The sequence below is a fragment of the Gymnogyps californianus genome, chromosome 3, assembly GCF_018139145.2.
Source record: "Gymnogyps californianus isolate 813 chromosome 3, ASM1813914v2, whole genome shotgun sequence".
In the NCBI taxonomy this organism is placed as follows: Eukaryota; Metazoa; Chordata; class Aves; order Accipitriformes; family Cathartidae; genus Gymnogyps; species Gymnogyps californianus.
In genome coordinates, this window is record NC_059473.1 from 31,852,226 (window position 1) to 31,871,083 (window position 18,858).

The window sequence follows — 18,858 nt, forward strand, 5'->3', positions numbered from 1 at the left end:
TGACTGATTGTGCAGAGCAGGGAAAAGCGGCCATTAAGGAAGAGGGAAATTGCAAAACAAACATCCCCTTTGGATATTTAGTAGGACGCCCAAAAGATTAACATTTATTATATCTCCCTATTAAGAAGCAAGATACTACGCTACTTTAATTAACTAGGCGGGTTCTCAATCCTCAATTGCTTCTTCGCAAGTATCAGGTGAGACATCAGGGCTGGTGTTCCCAGTGGCATGAAGTTAGGCTCTTCTGGTTAGCAGGCTAATCCTGAGGCCCTGCTCTTCAAAGGTATTTAGGTTTCAGGCAGCTGATGTTATTTAGATGCTTAAATTTTTTAAGGCTCTGAGCCTTAGGAGCTAACAGGGTGGCTACGAAACTCCAGATTGCCTGGTTTAAGTCTAATCTATGTCAGTCCTGATGGATAAATGTTACTGTTAAGTATCTGCATGATGTCAAATCTCTCTCTGAGGCTGGGTCATTCTGCAATTGCCTCATGTAGCCTCTTTTTGCCCTTTGTTTCTGAAGGAGGGGGTGATAGCCAGTGTCAGACTCCTAATAATGGCTTTGATGGACCTGTGTGGAACTCAGGTTGTTTTACAGCTATTAATTCATTCAGACAAGCCAGCCTGCTGCTTGATGGGTGTTTTGTTTTACTCAGGGGGTGGGGGGAAGAGCACAGGGAGAACTGGTGCCTTTCCCAGACTTGCACAATAGCAGGGTTGGAATTGGGCCCTGTGCAATTTCAATTACTCTGAGTTGCAGGCATTAACTGCTGGGCTGCCCACTTTTTATTGTGGCTGTGGAAGGAGGTGCGGAGAGCAAACTGGCTGCCATTGTTTGGATGTGATGGAGATGCTGTCAGATTTTAGCAGTTCAGTGACCTTTTCATAACAGTTCCTGAAGTCACAGCTTTCCCAGCACTTGGCAATAGGTAAGGGTTGTGCACAGGTAAGGACTTCTGTTTCATGGTGCAAGAAGTCTATGGAGACAGGAGCAGGAAGGAGAGATTGAAGAGATTGCTTCCTCCACCAGCCTCCTGCTTAATTACCTGCCCGAAGAATGACATTGAACTCAGACCCTTACTCCAAGTCAAAGGCTTCCCAGAGGGAATGGGGATATCTTAATAATGGAATAGACTCCTTCCCCAGACTTGCAACCGATCCTTTATTAATGGCAGGATCCTCCCCTCCCTCCCAGTTCATCACCTTTAATCTCTCTGGAGTCAAGCGAAGCTCCTCAGATCTAGGAAAGCAAAGGGACCAGGTTTCCCTAGTGAATCTTTGAGCCAGGAGAAACAGCAGCTCTGATATTCAGGTTTTTCCCATCATTTTACACCAAAAGTATTCTGCCATCAACCTGGCGAGCCAAGCTTGTGGGGGAAACCAGGCTGTGTCCTTTCTGCCTCGTGCATCTCATTAAAGAAGAGTGGACAGTTTGGCTGGAGATTCTTCAAGCGGGATGGGGCTGGATCACACCCTAACTACCTGGAGGTAACAAAAAGCCTGAAGTGCTATCAGCTTTCCTCACATTTCCTGGGTTGCTGTACTTCTCCCAGCCATCAGAGTGTGGTGTCCAGGGACTCCCACCAATCCAGTTCTCCATAGCTCACAAATACAGTGGAGAGAAGGGCAACTACAGGGCCTGCTCTTATACTGTGAGGTCTTCTCAGACAAGGAAGAGTCCTGAGGTTCCAGCAGTGTTCGGAGGATGCCGAAACGGGAGCAGAATTTACTTAGGGGTGATGAGTGGGGCTGTGAGGATGACTTCTGGTAGAAAAGTTTTAGACGGGGGTAGGGGCTTTGAGTCCTCCTACATCACGCCCAGGTTTTGCTGGGCTGTGTTACGCAGCATGTGCTGTGCTACTGGGACGCAGAGGGCTCTGAATTGTGGGGCAAGAACTAAATGTTTTAAAAGCCATTAAAAAGCATGTCAGGGTATTCCCATGTGTATATCTTTGCTGGAGTTATGGAAAGAAGGGAGATTTCCTAGCTGCCTTTCCAGTTTGCACCACTACAGTACCATACTGAGCTAGCTTGCTGTGTGCTCTTATGGTTGTGAAGATACAATGCAGCTGGCCAGCATCGCTTAATGTTTCTCATGCATTAGGTCAGTGGGGGTCTGCTGGGTAAAGAGAGCACCTGAGATGTGACTAAAACCCTGTGACTTTTGTCCTCAGAATGGCCAAAACAAGGAAGTCTTCAGCAAGTTGCTCCAGCAGATTTTATACTTTGGTAGGTCTGGTGGGGCAGGCAATGGTGGGTGTGTGGGTGGGTGTGTGTGTGGTGGATGTCTTTCGCTGCTGTTGTCGGCAGAAGAAAGCAGCACTTGCCTTGAGGGTTCAGGTGAGGCTGCTGGGGAAAGCCATCATGGGGGGAAGACTCTAGTTCACTAAGGAACAAGTAATAAAGGGAGCTGGCATGAACAGAAGTGCCTAAAGCCTTTTTATTATATACAAAAAGCACCCAAGACCTTGCTGCCTGGGGAAGGGCTGCAAGATAGTTGTCAGTCTGGCTGGCCCCTGCCCTTTAATCTGAACGTGCCCAGATGGGCCAGGGGCTTTATTTTTGTATTATCGCATTGTCTTCCTCCCGCTCACTTGTGCTTTCCTCTCAGATGCCTGTGGCTGCTTCTAATGCTTCTCCCCCCTGTTTTGGCCACTCCATTGGGCAAACTTTGTGGTTTGCCACCTTTCCTTGCTCCTTTTCCTACATCTTTGATAGTACAAGAAAGCTTCTGGTTGCTTCTCTGTTTGCATTTCACTCTCTGTAGGGTTGTGTCTGATGCGCTAAGACAAAAACGCGTGAGTCCTTCTGAGTTCTACTCAGTAGCAAGTTAGATATCTAGCAGGGAATGTTCAGCAAGCAAACGCAAGGTACAATGTAAAAAGAGGCTGTTCATTCCTTGTGTTTCACGGCGTCATAAAGACAAAGATATTTGCTACTTCCTTCACGATAAAGCTATCGGCCATATTTACTTTGTTCTCTGTTCCTATGTGACATGCTTTATCTGCCAACTTCCAAGAACTTTGCCAGTGTTATTTATATAAATAAATCTCACGTTGCTCCTATGAAATAGGCATTTTCCTCCATTTTGCAGTTTGGGGAGCCAAGGCATTTAAAAATGAATTGGCTTTTGCAGAACTACAGAATAATCCGGCCTTAAGAAAGAGAACACGAACCTCATAGTCCTGCCTTCATTGCCTTCATTAATGGAGTGTTCTCCACCTCTACTTAATTGACAGTCTGATTTTCCTTCAGGTCACGATCATAAAAAGATCCAATTGTCACTTTAAACACATATAATTAAAGTGCCTGCCTACATAGTGACCTTCATCAGAATGCTCCAGCCACCGCACAGGTGGGTAGGATGCTGCTATATTGAAAATTATGAGGCTCAGAGAGATTAAGAAATGTGACCAACGATTTGGAAAATGAAAGCTCACCCTGTAATACAGAAATTTTGATTCTTATGGCCTTGTTCTGAGTCTTAGACAACATTGTTTCCCTAGGGTTTGGGGTTTTTTTTGGGGGGGTTGGTGTGTGTCGTCCCCCCCAATTTCCTAAGGTGGAGACACTCTCTAGGCAATCTGCACACCCGCTGGCTGGTCAGCACGAAGTGACGGAGTTAGCTACTGGAGTGGGTTTTATATGGACCAGGTTGGCCAGCTTGGCTGTGTCCTGCAGCTTGGAGAACACAGATTCATCTAACTTTTTTTCTTTCTTTCTTTCTTTCTTTCTTTCTTTCTCCCCTCCCTAGTAGCTTATGCTGTCAAAATAGGTTATCACCCCTTTTCAGTAAGGGAGAAGAAGCAGTTGCAAGTGGCAAAGAGGTCGGGAATAACTGTGATTGTCTTAAGTGCCTTTCCTGGAAAAATCCCTTTCTGCCGTAGGTAGCCTGAAGACACTGGTACGTTAGGACTGCAGTGTTTCCAGTAACCCAGCAGGATTTGGTGGGTGGAGGAAGGGGAAGGAACTTGGGCGAGCCGTGACAATGGGAAAATCTTGGCAGGGACTTGTACACGCAGTCTTGCAACTGGCCTCAATGTCCCAACTGTTACAAGAAGGGATTGCACCGAAGTGAGGAAAGCTCAGACAAGGGTGTGTGAAGGCAACCGTAAACCCGAACCCTGGATCGGTGTGTTTGGCTGAGGCCTTGGGGTGAAGCGAAGAGGCGGCGGAGGCCACGCTCCCCTTAGGCTCAATGCCACCGCCCTACCGTAGTGACAGGAAACCTGGAGATATTCCTTCCTCACCAAGGGAGAAGGGGACTGAGATGGTTTTGGTCGCTGCAAGCTTTCGAACGGGCACCAGTGCTGTTGTAGTCGAGCACAGGGTTCCTTCAGGTGGCCCTGTTTGGAGGTGACGGTGCTGGGCAGGGGGTGAGGGCTGGGGGGCTCCAGAGCTCCCTGCGGACACGCGGGTGACTCTGGGCAGCTGCCGCCGCCCCGGGCCACCTCAGGGCACAGCTCCGCTCCTCGCCCCGCCGAGCCGCGCCAGGCTTACGCCGCGTCGCCCCGCCGCCGAGAGAGACGGCTGCTCCCCGAGGGGGTGCCGGGTGCCCGGCGGGAGGCGGCGGGCCCCGGGGCGGGCAGAGGCCGGGGCGGGAAGCCGCGCCCCGCCGGCCGTTAGGGCCGTTGCGCGGGCCCGGCCGGCCGTTGGTGCGCGCGCCGCTGCTGCCCCCTGCCGGGCGCGGGCCGACGCCGCCTCGGGAGCCCGGCCGAGGAGCCCCGCTGAGGGGAAGGGCCCGCCGGGGCGGTCAGGGTGGCGGCCCTCGGCCTGCAGGGACGGGGGAGAGCGGGCCAGAGGCCCCGGGTGGGGATCTCCCTGCCTGGGTTAAGGGATGAGCAAGGCTTCCCTCGCCGGCTGTCGGCAGAGAGCTGCTGTCAGGGCAGGCTGAGCCCTCCTTCCTGACCCCTTGGCCCTCTGGACCCTCCTTGCTGCCCTCGCGGGGCACGGCTTGGCTGAGCCCCTGCTGCGGAGCGGGTTTGCAGATGCTTTCAGTTACAGCGTGCCGTGCCTGATCGTGCATGTGTATGACTCTATCCCTGCAGCAGTTCCTGCAGTGCTATCTAGGAGTGGGTCATTTCCTTTTGACTCAGCAGCATCAATCACAGAGTATATTGCTCTGGCTTTTGGCTCGGGTCTTCAGCTGTGAAGACATACTCTCCCTCTCACACATGAGCTATGGGCAGCTTGGAGACAAGCCTTGGGCTTTTGTTTTGCGGGCCCCTTAGCACCCATCAGGCACTAACTGCAGCTGGCAGGGTGCTATTCCCCAGCCTTCTTGGTGGCCATTATATATCCCCTGCTGATTTAAAGGTGTCAGCATCGCTCGTGGGCCAGGCAAGTCAGCTTCAGGGTCCTACTGAGCAGGCTTTCTGAGCTCAGATGGCCCTGCTAGCATGGAAGACCTGCTGCATAGAGCGACAGGCTTCTGTGAGTGTCCCAGCATTGCACGCCACGTGGAGGCAGGTCTTAAGGCAGCGAGTTTTAGCTAATGCTGATTCAGACGCCTCTGGTACAGTGAAACATAACCTAAATCCAGATACTGTCCGGACTGTTTAGAGGCTGTCCCCTGCACCTAAGATGTGCACAGTATATTGCTTTATATGGACAAGTACATGACACAATTTATATGGACAATTTTATATGAATGAAAGGTTTCTTTTTTTACAGCGTGGGATTTTGACTTTGTAGCTCAGGCTCTTTCCTTTAAAAGTCAAGACCAGCTACTGCTCATGTTCCACCGCTGAAGCAAGATGACTGGATGGACAGAGGATGCTATCCTATCCATGGATAAACAGGAGTGGTCTGAAGGCTAAGCCTGTAAATAAATACCCTATGCCTCCACATGACTTGTCTGGAGTAGTTTTAGGGAAAACCAGCTATTACTACCAGGGGAAATCACAGTGTACTTTGTAATTTGGGACACACTCAAGGTCCTATATGTGCTACAGGAATGGGCCCACAATTGCTGTGCCAGTCCCATCATCCCTGTGTGTCCTGTTTGCCCCTGCAAAATGACATTGTGTGACTGACGTCAGGTAGACAGGACAGAGCAATGGCTTCCAGCTCTGAAGAGCTGCGGTGGTGTTTACCATGAGGAGCTGGTGGTTCAGGCTCCCTTCCGGCAAGGTGGACACAAGGTGCTCAGCCACAGGAGAGTCCTGGGCTTTACACTGTTCCTGGGATCTGTCAGATCACGTACAGCATAGACACGAGACAGTGTTAGAGATTCACAGCAAATCTCAAAAGCAAAGGCAATCTCTAGACAAACACCTCTAAGCATGGATGAATACACACTCCAGTTGTGAAAATGAATGTGAAAATTACCCCCAAATGTTTCCAGTTATTCAGAATAAAATTGCAGTGTCTGACAAGGTAGAAATTCAAGGTTAACCTGGAAGGGAGGAATGAAGACGCTTGAAAGTAAGGACTGCTGATGGCTAGTCAACCAGCAACATAAACGCCTATCCGCCACACTTTTGCCAAGAAATCCTTCCTATGCAGACCAAACTTGATACGTGTAAGTATACCATATAAGTGCATAATATTCTACATAAATGTATATATATAGATAGTGTATAAGTATATATAGATAACGTATGTGCACATGATGGGACTTTAGGCTTACATCTGTATCAGCAAATGTTTGGGGCACTACGACTCCATTGCCTATGAAATTAATAGCTGATTCCTGTTAATTTATTCTTGCCATGGTTTTGGCCTGTGCCAGTTAACACTCTTCCAAACAATTCCCAGGCATGACTGAGGGAGTTAGTGTGGGCCAGGGGCCGTTCCCAACAACCACTTGGATCCAAATGCCTTGCTTGAAGGATAAAAGAGTTTAATGTTATGGGTGCAAGCCATCCTGTGCCAGGGCCCTCAGTGCCAGAGAACAGTCCTGGGCACGTTTAATTTACTGGTATAGACACAGTCTAGGAGCCCAAGGGATTAGGCAGGGTTTTAAGGGTTGCATGCCTGGACTTAGATACTTGATTTCTCCCAAGATCCATTTTATGGGACCTTGTGTTTTTTGTGGACATGGGCCTTGATCCTTTAAATCTTCTATCACCTTAGCTAAAAAGCCTTGCCTTCTGGTGTTAATGACCCTTTAGTGTTTTCCCTAAATAGCAGACACCCAGTGGAAGGTCAAGTGAGTTGTAATTACACAGTTTTCTTATCGCTGCCTTCATGACAGGGGCATATAACAACAGTGAACTCTGTTTAATTAACATTTTTTATATTTTTAGGAAGAAAGTCACATAAAACATAAGAGGGAAAAAATGAAAACATACAAAACGGTAGTTTTTCAAAGCCTGGCTAATTTTCATCAGGCTTTGTAGAAAATAGCTTCCTTTGCCTTCAGGTAAAACCTAGAGATTTTAAGATTACACTAATTTTGCTATATGAAATTATGGAGGGACTGACTAGATTTTGCAAGGCAACACCCCTGCAAGTGTGTTCAGTTATACTGCTCCTTGTGGTATAACATCTGTTGGGAATGGTGCTATCGAGTTTCCACTACATGAATGTACTTGAGCTTTTAGCTTTTCTGTGTCCTCTGAAGAATGGCACAGAAAGGTGTCTGACAGCAGCAAACCTGCATTGATATGAAGGAACAAAACTTCTTTGGTCAGGATGCTAATTATAGTGCTCCAAGTTGCATACTTTTCCTGACCCATCTGTCTGGTCTAATCATAGCTCTTTCTCCTAACTCTTTCTGGCTGGTAGCCTCTTAGCCTGACTTTTACCATAACTTGAGCTTCATTTCTGTCAATGCAGTCACCACATCAGCATCAGAATATGTAGGCCAGGGCTGAGATGAACACTGACATAATCAGTGTCTCTTCTTATCTGTGCAAGTCTGGTCGATCTGGTGGGACTGCCTATGGGGCAGTCTGGTGGGACTCTACTGTGCAATACGTGACTTGAGTATCGAACCATCCCAACCACAGCCCGCTTGATGTGCAAATAGGTGTTGGGACAGCTCTGATATACTGTGATGATGATACAGTATGGTGATGATAGCAGCAAGGAATTGGGCAGAAGTATATTGAAAGCCCATTTATGTGCTGGTATGATGAGTGTCTGCCATATATATAGCAAATTTGGCTGGATCTTCAGAAATCGTCCTTTGGGTTTACAAGGGAGAAAAGGGGAAGGCTGGGGAGTGATGAGATTAACATCTGATCCTTTAGACTGAATCCATCTGTCCTATTTTTCTTGCAATTTGCTACACAGCTACACAAGTCTCCCAGAGATGGAATCGCATGCACCTGCGCTTCTTTGTGATGTGTGAGCAGGTTAATTTGGGGGCTTTAATGCTATGTATCTGGGCCCATTACCCATCTAGAGGGGAGCCAGAATACAGCTGAGTAGACCTGGCTGAGAAAGAGGAGAGGTTTTTCAAAAACAGGCTCCAGAAAATTACTTATTGATACCTCTAGGAATGCTGGCTGTGGTGTGGAAACTAAGACTGAGAGAATTTGTTTCTGCATTGCCTCCTCTGAATGCAGTCAGGTTGTGTGGGCCATACTTTTGTTCTCTGAGGGCTAGGAGACTGGTGGTGTAACTTGTGTCAGGCTCTAGTGTCCGCCTCTCATGCACTCAGACAAGGAGAGGTCATCCTAGGGTGGGATTCGGAGGCAGGCCTGACCCTTTCACTCCGGCCTTTTGCACTGTCCTTGGGCTTAAGCACTGACAAGGGAGCGTGCAGAGCCTGGGATCAGCAACCTGGCTGGCTGTGCGTGAGACACCCAGACCTTTGGCTAATGAAGTGCAACTTCCTGCTTGCGTGTGTGCTGGTCAACATAAAGCAGCTCGTTGCTGCTATGTGGTAATCTCGGTTCTGCCCTCAGCCCGTGTGGAAGAACACAGAGGCAGAGCTGGGAAAAACCAAGGACCCTCCAGACCACTCTCCCTTCTCGTGACAGTGCTCGGTCGGAAAGGGTGAGCCGGTACCGAGGCAAAGTGGTGGTCTCTTGTGCCCTCTGGGGACGGCTGGTATATAATACAGGCAACAGAAAGTGTCAGATACAATATAGGGCTTTTCACAAGCTTTCTTTTAGCCAGCCCACCCATAGGGGAGGTTTGTAGGACAGGAGCAGGCCATGGCTGTCATGTCTCCATGGATCTGCCAGATCCTGCTTCTGTTCTGACAGCACCTCTTAGCTGAAAGGTTTTATCCTGGAAACAAAGAGACATAAGGGAGTGATGTATGATAAGATTTCCATTAAAATATCTCATCCCCACCCTTTATCTGCCCTTTGTCTTAGCCCATCTTCTCTTACCTCCTTTTTTGACCATTTTTAGTGCTAGCGTGCCTGCATGCAGAGCTCATGGTTTCTGATGCCAAACTCATTTCCGCCCTCCCAAGGCCATTTTCATCCTTGTTTACACAGCCATGCTGCCTAGAGAGCTGTTCCAACTGGGATTTCTGGTGGATAGCTTGCAAATAACTGTCCTTAGTTGTGAGAAACTGATAAAGGTTTCAGCATTTGGCCTTGGCCTCTAGGAGAGCCGGGAGGGATGTACGTATGCAATGTGCCTTCACAGAGTTCAGAAAGCAAGGAGTAAATGACATGCTTGTGATTTATTCTCATTACAAAATCTTCGAAGGTCGCTCCTTCCTTGGCCAGTCTAGCAATCTGAGCTTTTGAGGCAGAGACTTGTGAAGACAGGTTGTCTTGTTCTGTTCCTCAAAGTGCGGTTTTACTGGATGCTTGGACCCTTTTGGTTGGCTTCTGGCTGGTTTGCGGCCACAAATCCTCAGTCATTTTCAGTTCTACAGTTATTTTAAGGGCTGTATATTTTACCTCCAGGCCTTTCTCTGAGGATTCTGCTGTGCTGTCACTCCTGCAGAGGCCTCAGGCAGTACTTGTGCTCCTCTCCCCAGTCTTCCCTGCCATACTAAGAGCAGCTCAGTAGCACAAGTTTACGTGCTGAGTTCAGCGGACCCAGAACTGTCTTCCCTCCCCACTGATGAACTGGAGCCTGGAAGCAGCTGAAGATGGGGCGCAGGTAGGCTGATGGGAGTCCTAGCAGTTCTGTGAAACATCACCAGTGCCTGGCTGGTGTTTTCTGACCACCTGATGGCAATTTGAGAGGTCTGGCCAGGCTCGCAGTGAGGCACTGTGGCCAGGAGTCTGCCAGGCTGGACCAGCCAGGGTACAACATGGGTGCGGCCTGGCTGTTGCTCTCCTCATCCATGCACTGTGCCCATGGTAGGGATGAGCTGCAAAGCAGCAAGTTCAAACTTGCACCTCCTGGAAATTCTTCCTGGAATTTCTTTCCCCAGTGATACTAACATGGCTCTTTTTTCGCTTTCCTTAGAAGCACTGAAACTGCTCACAAATACAGATCTAGACGGGGTGCCCAACTAGAGGAACTGGGAAACCTCTTTGATGTTGAAAGCTGTATTTTATTTATACACTTGGGATAAGCCCAGAGGCTGTCTGGGCAGCCAGGAAGTTCCAGAAAGGAATTTCCCCCCATCAAACTAGCAACCACAATAATATTTTCTCTCTTTCTCTGCAGAGACTGTGTGCGCTCATTTCCTAGCACTTTTGCTTAAGAAGTTTCCCACTTTTGCAGGAACCTAGGCTGTTTCTCTCTGATGCTGCCCTTCTAAGCATTGTAGTTTGAGGTTTCTTGTCTTTGACCTAAAGACCTCAAGTCTGAGGCAGCTGATGAGTTGGTTGGCCCTCTCTGTGGGAGTGGGATGTATAGACTGGATGTTTCTTTCATCTTTGGACTGACTGCTCCTGGGTAGCTCTATGGCAGGGCTCAGAACCACTGTGTGATCCCAGCTGAGGACTGTTATCATGAAGGCGTTTGAAAAGGAAGAGACGTGAGTGAGTTGCCGTGACTGTATTTGAAGGAAAGAAGGTCAGAGATCCTTTAGCCAGATGAGATGATTGCTCGTCTCCAGGGGTTAGAGGGAAGAAGCTATCTAAAGCAGAAATCATCACTTCTCTTTGCTTGTGTTTCTGAGGAGCCAGGCTGCCCTGCTACCCTGGAGCTTCCGGCTGGCCAAGCTAAACTGCTGGCCCTGTGAGTGCTGTCCAAGCAGCCCATTACCAAGTGGGTGTCATGGGGCCCCTTCCAGGCCTGTTTGCAGAGGAACAAATGTCTGCAGTACCAGCTGGAGAAGCACGGTGTAAACGGCTGTGGTAATCCTGCTCTCCCTGGTTCTTGGTGTATTAGCCACACGCTGACGTTCCAATTGGCCCTTGTAATTTGCAGGGAGAGAATGGGCAGCAAGGGAGTTATAACAGAGATGGAGCTGCCCAGCAGTGCTGTTAAGAGGATCATCTCTTTTCCTTACTGCTGTCACGTGGCCTATGCTGGCATGGTCATTGTTTCTCTATCAAATAGCAGGGATCAGTAATTTCTGAACACCTTTCTCTTCAATTTCTTTTCTGCTTCTTTTCCTTTTTTCGTGGCAGTCAAAAACTGCATCTGCAAAAACATGTATCCTAGATAGTTCATTGCTCAGATGTGCCCAGGAGAGATGTATCTAAAAGAGAACAGATAGCTGCCAGTCTCAGCCATCTCTGACCAGCCCTTCCTGATACTCCCTGAATGTCCAAAGTGTTTGCATGACAGCAGCTGACTCAGTTCTGCGACAGTTGGTAGCCGTTAAGGTAACGGTGGCCAGTTCTCACCTCTGGGTGCCTATAGCCTTAGTGAAGGGCTCCTTTGTGACCTCATGTGGGATGTTTCCCAACTTCCTGCCCCACACTCCTGGTACAACGACCACACAGCCAGAGCTCAGAGAGCACTTGTGTGCACTGCATCTTCACCCCTGCAGCTGGGTCATGGGGTGTTTATGGTTCGTATGGTGGGGACTCGGCTTAGGTTGGCCTGTGTTAGGGCAGACATGGCACAGAGGCAGTCACAGACGATCCCTTCTGGAGGAGCCTACAGCAATTCACACACTGGGAGGAGAAATGCCCTGTGGTACCTGCCGTAAGTGATTGGTGGCTGGCTCAGGCACAGAGCTCGGTGCCCTTTGCCTGTTTTGTCAGTCATACTGTTCTGGGAGCAATTCTCATTATTTTTGTGGACTGTCCTTCTCCCCTGCTTTTATCTGCATACATTGGTGGATGGCCCTGCTCTGTGGCACCGTTCGAGATGTGCCTGGCTTTGGGCCCACATCTCCCTCCAAGCAAGCTCTAGGCTCAGCTTTCATCCTGCTTCTGCCTTGCTATTCTCTTTTAGCATTGCTCTTGGCAGACGGATGCTCCTTCCGTGCCTGGCACTGGCTGTAGCTCCAGTGTCTGTCTCAGACATCATCCAGTTAGGGTCATAAGCAAGAGGGGATGGATGGGGTTTTTCCAGCTCATCCTTCTGTCTCCCTTGGTGTAATGAGGGGAGATCCCCAATAGATGGCACTTGAACCTCTTCCCTGGCTGTTGGGGGATTTTTTTTGCCTTCAACATCGGGATGTTCACATCAGCATCCGTACAGATGCAGCATGATCCTGCTATGGCTCAGCGTGTGGGAAAGGGAGGCTGAAGAGCAGTTCAGTGCGCAAGGTGCACCGAGCAAATCCCCAGGTGACTTCAAAGGGTGGAAACAGCATCTCTTTCCTTATGAGAAGGCTTGGCCAGGCCTGCCTAATGGGGCCTTCTGCACCCACACACATTCCTGTCCTTGTGTCTCGCAGTGTCAGTGGTACACCCTGGGCAGGATAAACTGCAGAAGGTATTAAGTTGTCCTCTGAGCACAATGGGAAACACAGCTCAGAGGGAATCTGTGCATTAAACTAATCCTTGCTGCATTGTCTTCACCCCTCCTGCCTGTCTCCCCTATTGTACTGTTTGGCCAGGATTCCCACAGAGGAATGTCTCTGAGGGAAAATAAGATGTGGCACACCAGGAGCTACGGCAGTTCTCCAGGGATGTCTTCCCCATGACAGCAGCAGGCAGGAGCATGTGGGTATTGTGGAAGTGAACCTGGATTCTGGCTCAGCTCACAGCCCCCTGCCCTCTCCCTGTCACCACAATGCCATGAGTTCTTGCAGGGGAAACTTGCCACTTGCCTCCCTTCTGCTCCTGGTCTGGCCATGAGGAATTTAAAGAAATCTTCAAGCAATGCTGGAGCAGGCATGTGGGCTTACCCTAAATGTTATGTGATGCATTTTTCATGTTTTTATCATGTGACCAGAGGAAACTTGGACTAGGTTTGAGATTTGGATTTGGTTTGAACCCAGTAGGCAGATTAAAACTCCAGGGGTGAGAAACCCACAGGAACCAAAACCAAAGCAAAGTGATCACATGAGGTGCTTGGGAAGTGAAACCACTGAATTTTGCATAGTTCCAGCAGTGTGATCTAGTAACAGGCTAGATTACAGTCTGGGAGCATACGGCTAGGGGCCAGGAGATACCACTTCTATTCTTGGATCTTCCACAGCTTTCCTCAGTGACCTTCAGAAAGTCAAGTAACCTTCCTCTGTCTTAGTTTTCTGCTTTGGGAATAATACTATTACTTACCCCTGGAAAATATTTTGCTATCCTTGGATAGAAGTTGCTCGGTAGCGTTCTGCAGCCTCTATGTGTGTGGAGGACCAACACCTCCAGACCTCTCAGGAAGCTTTCTTTCCAGTATACGATGCAGCAGCGTGACTTGTCATCTACTGGGAACCCATCTAGCATGCAAGCCTCATCCTTGGGGCAGGGATCAGATAAGACAAGAGTTGCAGCAGTAGGTTGCAGCTCTGCTTTCTGCAAGGGCTTCTTTTCCTCTGGGGCTCTGCTAAATTGCCTGTTGCTCGTTGCAGCAGTGTGTCACTGTGCCTCATTCAGAGGAAATGCTGGATGCTGTGGACCAGTGGAGAGCTTGTGATCTGTCAATCAGTTGCTCCTGGCATTGCATCTGTGGCGCGAGAGAGAGGCCATAGTAATTTACCAGTGCGAGGTGCAAGGTTAGCTGGGGAGGAACTTGAGAGTGTGAGTTTGTCCTGAGTCTGCTGGAACACAGAGATGCTCATGGCTACACAGTCTGAGAAAACACTGGGAGCAGGTGTGTATAACTTGACCCCAGAGAGACCTGGGTGTACCCAAAGTTGGTGTTCCTGGCTATTCTGATTATATGAAATACAAAGCAAGAAAGAAACAGCTGCTCTGCAGGTATCTGCTGAAACATGTACGCAAAGGTTGCAGAAGCAGAGTCAATACAAGGAATTATAGTATCAGTTTCTCTCACATCACAAGTGCCGTGACAAAGCCTCGTCGGCACTTGCTTTTGCCGCTTGTTGTGAGCAGCACTGGCCCCAGAACAGGCCAGGCAGCCTAGCACGAACCCACCGGCCTGTGGTCACTGCTGCTGTTCTGTGCCTTAGTGGGGTGGTGTGAGTTCAGGTAGAGGCCGTTAGGTGTTGCAAGTGGGATGGCAGGTTCTGCTCTTCTCTGTTTCGGGGAGCTTTTTCAGCTTCATCTGTTCTGAGACAAACAACTGGGCCCTGGCATGTGCCTGTCCCAGTGCTTGAACCCAGAGAGCTCAAATACGGGAAAGCAGTCATACCCAGTAGTTTAAGCTGACTGTGGTTTATGGGTCGTATCTTACAGACCATTACGAGGAAAGCCAGCGGCTCCAGTGCTGGAATAAGGAATGAATAAAAGCCTGGGGAATTTGGCTTTATATGAAAAAGAAATGAATCTTCTTAAGTGACGTTCACTAGGGTAAGAAAATGATAAGAGATTCTTGCTTGTTGGGCTTTGGGATATAGCTTGGTTATCGGTTAGAGACCAGGAGTAATTCTTACCTAACATTAGATATATTATTGCACATCCGTATGGAGGATTTCTGCTTTCGTCTGGCATTTTACTCTCTCCTGTTGGAGGCAGGCTGCTAGGCTAGCGATCTGCTAATGTGCACTATTCCCTGTTTTTCTGTATTCATGCAACAAGGAAACCAGAAGTACCTATAACAACGTATGGTGGCTTAGAGTCATAAGATTGGATGGCGATTTCAATTTGGTGTGAACTGGGGGAAAAACAGGTGAAAATAAGTCCACAGTATGCATGCAGAACTCACAGAGCAAGTATGGTTTAATAGATGAGGTAGTTTCCTACAGCAGGCATCTTCTAAGAAGGCACCATCTAAGAAGTAGAAATATCGTTTTCTGGCTCAGACTCTGTACCTGTTGTACTCCTTCAAGAAAAAATACTTTGCTAACTGGTGCTGAACTGAGGCCCTTACCCCTGCAGCGAAGATGTTCTCTTTCTTTTCTGCAGTCAGCATTTTACGAGTGCTCTTTCCTTATCTCGTTACAGGCGTGCTGGCTGAGAACGGGGAACCGATACTTTAACCAGCCTGTGCTCCTCTGGAATTTGTACACAAGCGGAGACCTCCTCAACGCTTCCAAACTTGTCCCAGGAGGAAGGTTGGGACAAAAGGCTCTGCTGGCCCCAAGGGACTGGTAATGGGCAAAAGGGACCTTTTGCCTAGACACGGGGAGTTTATCGCTGGCATGGAGTTGGCAGTGGCTGAAAGCCCTTTGTTGTTGCTGCTGCCAAACGTGTCGGTGGCTTCCTGCGGGTTCAGAGTGGCGGGGAGCCGGTCAGCCGGTCCCTGGTAACTTTCCTGACTGCTTTGCCAGGGAGGTGCTGGAGGACGGGCCACGGAAACGGAGCACCTTGCTTGTGCCTGAGGGCAGCGGGTGCAGCGGGAGCCGGTGCCATCCTGGCCCCGCGCTTGCATTTGCTGTGAGAAAAGGCGGTGGCGAGTTTCCCTGCTGCTGCAGGCCCTTTGCAAGCTCCCCGGGTGGCTCAAGGGACTCGAGGTGCGGTACGCGAGCCCTCCCCGGGGATCTGTGCTCTGAACCAGGGGACAGGACAGATAGGTCACGGCACCCCGTTACCCTCCTGGTGTGAGCCGGGATGCCGTACGGCACAAGCAGTTACCGGTCTGGTACATCCTGAGCAGAGCCCGCCCAGGTCGGGGACCGAGGGAACGCCGCCTGGGAAGGGCCTCCGGTGACACCGCGGCGAGCCCGCTCCAGCCCCTCGGGCACCCTCCGGGCCGGAGGAGCAGGCACCAGCGGTCACGCCGGCGGGGCCCCTTTAAGCGGAGGCCCCGCCCCGTCCCGCCCCGTCCCGCCCCGTCCGGCCAATGGGAGCCGCGGCTGCCGCGCCGTTTGTTACAAGTTTCCCGTCGCGGGCAGGGGCGCGGGGCGGCCGCGGCGGTGCGGGAGCACGGGGCGGCGGCGCCCGACGGCAGCGGGGCGCGATGCCCGCCTGGGGCCGCCGGCGTGGGGGCTGACGGGGGCTAGGCGGGAGCGCTGCCATGAGCGGAGCCCGGGGCCTCGGCTAGGGAGCTCTGCCGTCCCTCAGTAAACACTCTGCGCCGAATGTCTCTTGTCCCTTGCAGCACGCTGCCAGCTGGTACCTCCCTCCTTTCTGAAGCGTAACCGGGGAGGGGGTGGAAAGCAAAGGAAGTTTGGTATTAATTTTTTTCTTTGGGCTTTGGAAAGGGATTCTCTCTCCCTCCCCCCGCGGAGGGCTGTAGGACAGAGTGCTTTGGCGGAGGAGAGAGGGGCACAGCTGGAAGCGGGCTGTCCGGAGCCGTTCCCCCCCCGCACGCCGCCCTGTACCTGGGGGTGCTGGATGCAAGCTCTGCGGAGCTCCTCCGAGCGTGGCAGCAGCTCGGCAGATGTAGATGCGTGCGTGTGTGTATGCTTAACCCTTTCTTGGCTCCTCGGATTTGTACCATGCTGAAGATCCTCACCAAAAAGCTCAGGAACCAGAGTTTGAACGAAATTCAACCTTTCCAGCTAAAGGTAAGAACAGCCAGTTTTGTCTCGGTTGTTTTTTGCACCCTTCAGGTAACTACTAACGGGGCCTTGAGAAGCTAGTAACTTGCAGTGTTTATTATGCTGGGCCAGTTTCCTCTCAGCCAGTGTGCTCAGTAGGAACTGGCCTAGGCTGTATTCCTGTTACTAAATCCTGTTCCTTTGCTCTCAGAGTTACCCTGCACAATTCAATAGGTAATACAGAAAGGTGGATAAAGGCAGGTGTATCTGTCTGTTCTTTAGAAGTATTTACTTTTAACGGGGTTCACATTTAACTACATAGGCATTTGCCTGTCTGTCTCGTTACCTTTGTATGTGTGCAGTTTGTAGTCTCCCAGCCCTTGCTGCACTAGAACCCCACTGTGCTAGGTACTGTACAAACATGATTTGCCTAAAATGCCTTTCAGCTCATTATTTGCATTTCTCTCCCTTCTGGTCCTGAAGGCCGGAATCTGAGCTGAAGTTTGCAGTCTGGCTCACTGCATTGATCCATGGCTTTCCAGACTCTGCTTACATCCTTTCTTAGTGTTCAAAAGAAAAATGAGGATCACAGATTCAGGATAAGGAATATCTAAGCCCTTCCTGCCAAATGCAAGGAGGAATTTTTGAGCCATATGCAATGGGATAAAAATGGAGTCGTGATGAGTGAGTTACAAAAAATTACCAGATCCTGATTTGGCAAAAGTGATGTGAACCAAGGGATACCCCCTGAAATCAGCAAAGTTACTCTGGATTGGCATCAGTACTGTGGGAAGTGTAGTGCCTGGCCCCAAATCAAAGAAGGGATCTGGGAAAAGTAGCAGCCCTCGTTGCCCGAGTTGGGGGCTGGGGATCCGTATACCAGACTCTAGTGGAGTCTTTTGTATGTGTTACACACAGGCGGATTGCCGTGTGGCTGCACTTCTGCGCAGTCACTGTGGACAGGCTGATGGCAACTTTGTTACAAACAGTGCTGATGTTTCCTCAAAGTTTGCTGCGTCCGTGTACTTCTTCCTGCGGGGATTGCACATTCTGTGGTTCTTGGGGGACGCAGGATTAGATTTTATTTTTGGAAATAAAATAAGGGCAATGCTTTAGGTTGTAGTGGACTGATTCAGTGCAGAATATCTCTGCAGAGGCAGCGGGGGTTTTCTTTTGAACACTATGTTTCAGGGCCTTGTGGCTGTGATCGCCTCCTTTAGCTTTGTCGTTTGTCTCTTGGAGCCTCAGGTTGTGAAACTGTGAGAATCTTTGGAAGGAGCTCTCAGGGGTATATACAGCCTTCAGGATGCTTGGAGGCACGCAGGAAAACCCGCAGGAGTGGGTATCTGCAGCCATTTTGTTCATATTAGTGCCAAGGTTTCATGCTGCAAACAGGTGGTCTGCGTTTTTGCAGGCTTAATAGAGAAAAGAGACTTAAGCTTGCACTGTTTCTTGCAAGGCTAATGCATAGACCATCAGAGGTATCATTGCAGCCTGCTGTGGGGAGTGGTACAATGACTGGTATACATGTGTGTGGGCAGAAAGCCAGACTTTCAAACTCTGGGTTTGTATATGTTTTGTAGGCCTTTGGGGACCACGTGCAGCTGCCTGGTCTTGGTTGAGCCTCGTACCAGCATACTAATTGCTTACCAGAGCATGCAGTGCTCTGTCTTAGGTGTTGGGCCAGATCTCCTTGCAGGTGTGGACACAAGATAGGTGTCATAAGTGGTGAGTGGTGTGGGAGCTTCCCGTGGCTGTGCTGTGCATGGACCCTGTGACGAGGCCAAGTGTCCTGTTCCATCTCCCTTTATTGCCCTCAGATGATGTGGGGCTGCCAGGCACGGACCGGACTTCTGCCTTCTCAGCTTCCTCACACTGGTCTGTGTCTGTGCAGGTCTGTATGTATTCTGGCATGTACGGTACGTGCATTATTTAAAAGGTCCAGTCTGCTGTCATTGAAACCTAGTGAAAAGTTAGGTGTGAGCATAAAATCAGGTCTGTAGTAGTGTAAGTGGAGAATGAGCAATTAATTTGGACAGAATAAGAACTGATCTGCATCCACCACTCAAACCAAGAGCTTTCTGAGCTTTAAAAACAGTGTGCTT

At 49.8% G+C, this 18,858-nt stretch overlaps 1 protein-coding gene across 7 annotated transcripts in view; it reads left to right on the forward strand.

Moving 5' to 3' along the window:
• Positions 1-16,278: 16,278 nt before the first annotated feature.
• The window catches only part of LOC127015169 (uncharacterized), a 59,470-nt gene continuing 56,890 nt past the window's right edge, over positions 16,279-18,858 (forward strand). For 6 of the 7 annotated variants that reach the window (XR_007766290.1, XR_007766289.1, XR_007766291.1 and 3 more), the window contains exon 1: positions 16,279-16,780. Coding sequence is in view for 4 of the 7 variants with exons in the window: in XM_050894944.1 (XP_050750901.1) it covers positions 16,676-16,780 (105 nt within the window). In the remaining 3 variants the exon portion in view is untranslated. The remainder of the gene's footprint in view (positions 16,781-18,858) is intronic. The other variant, XM_050894945.1, reaches the window with a different exon arrangement.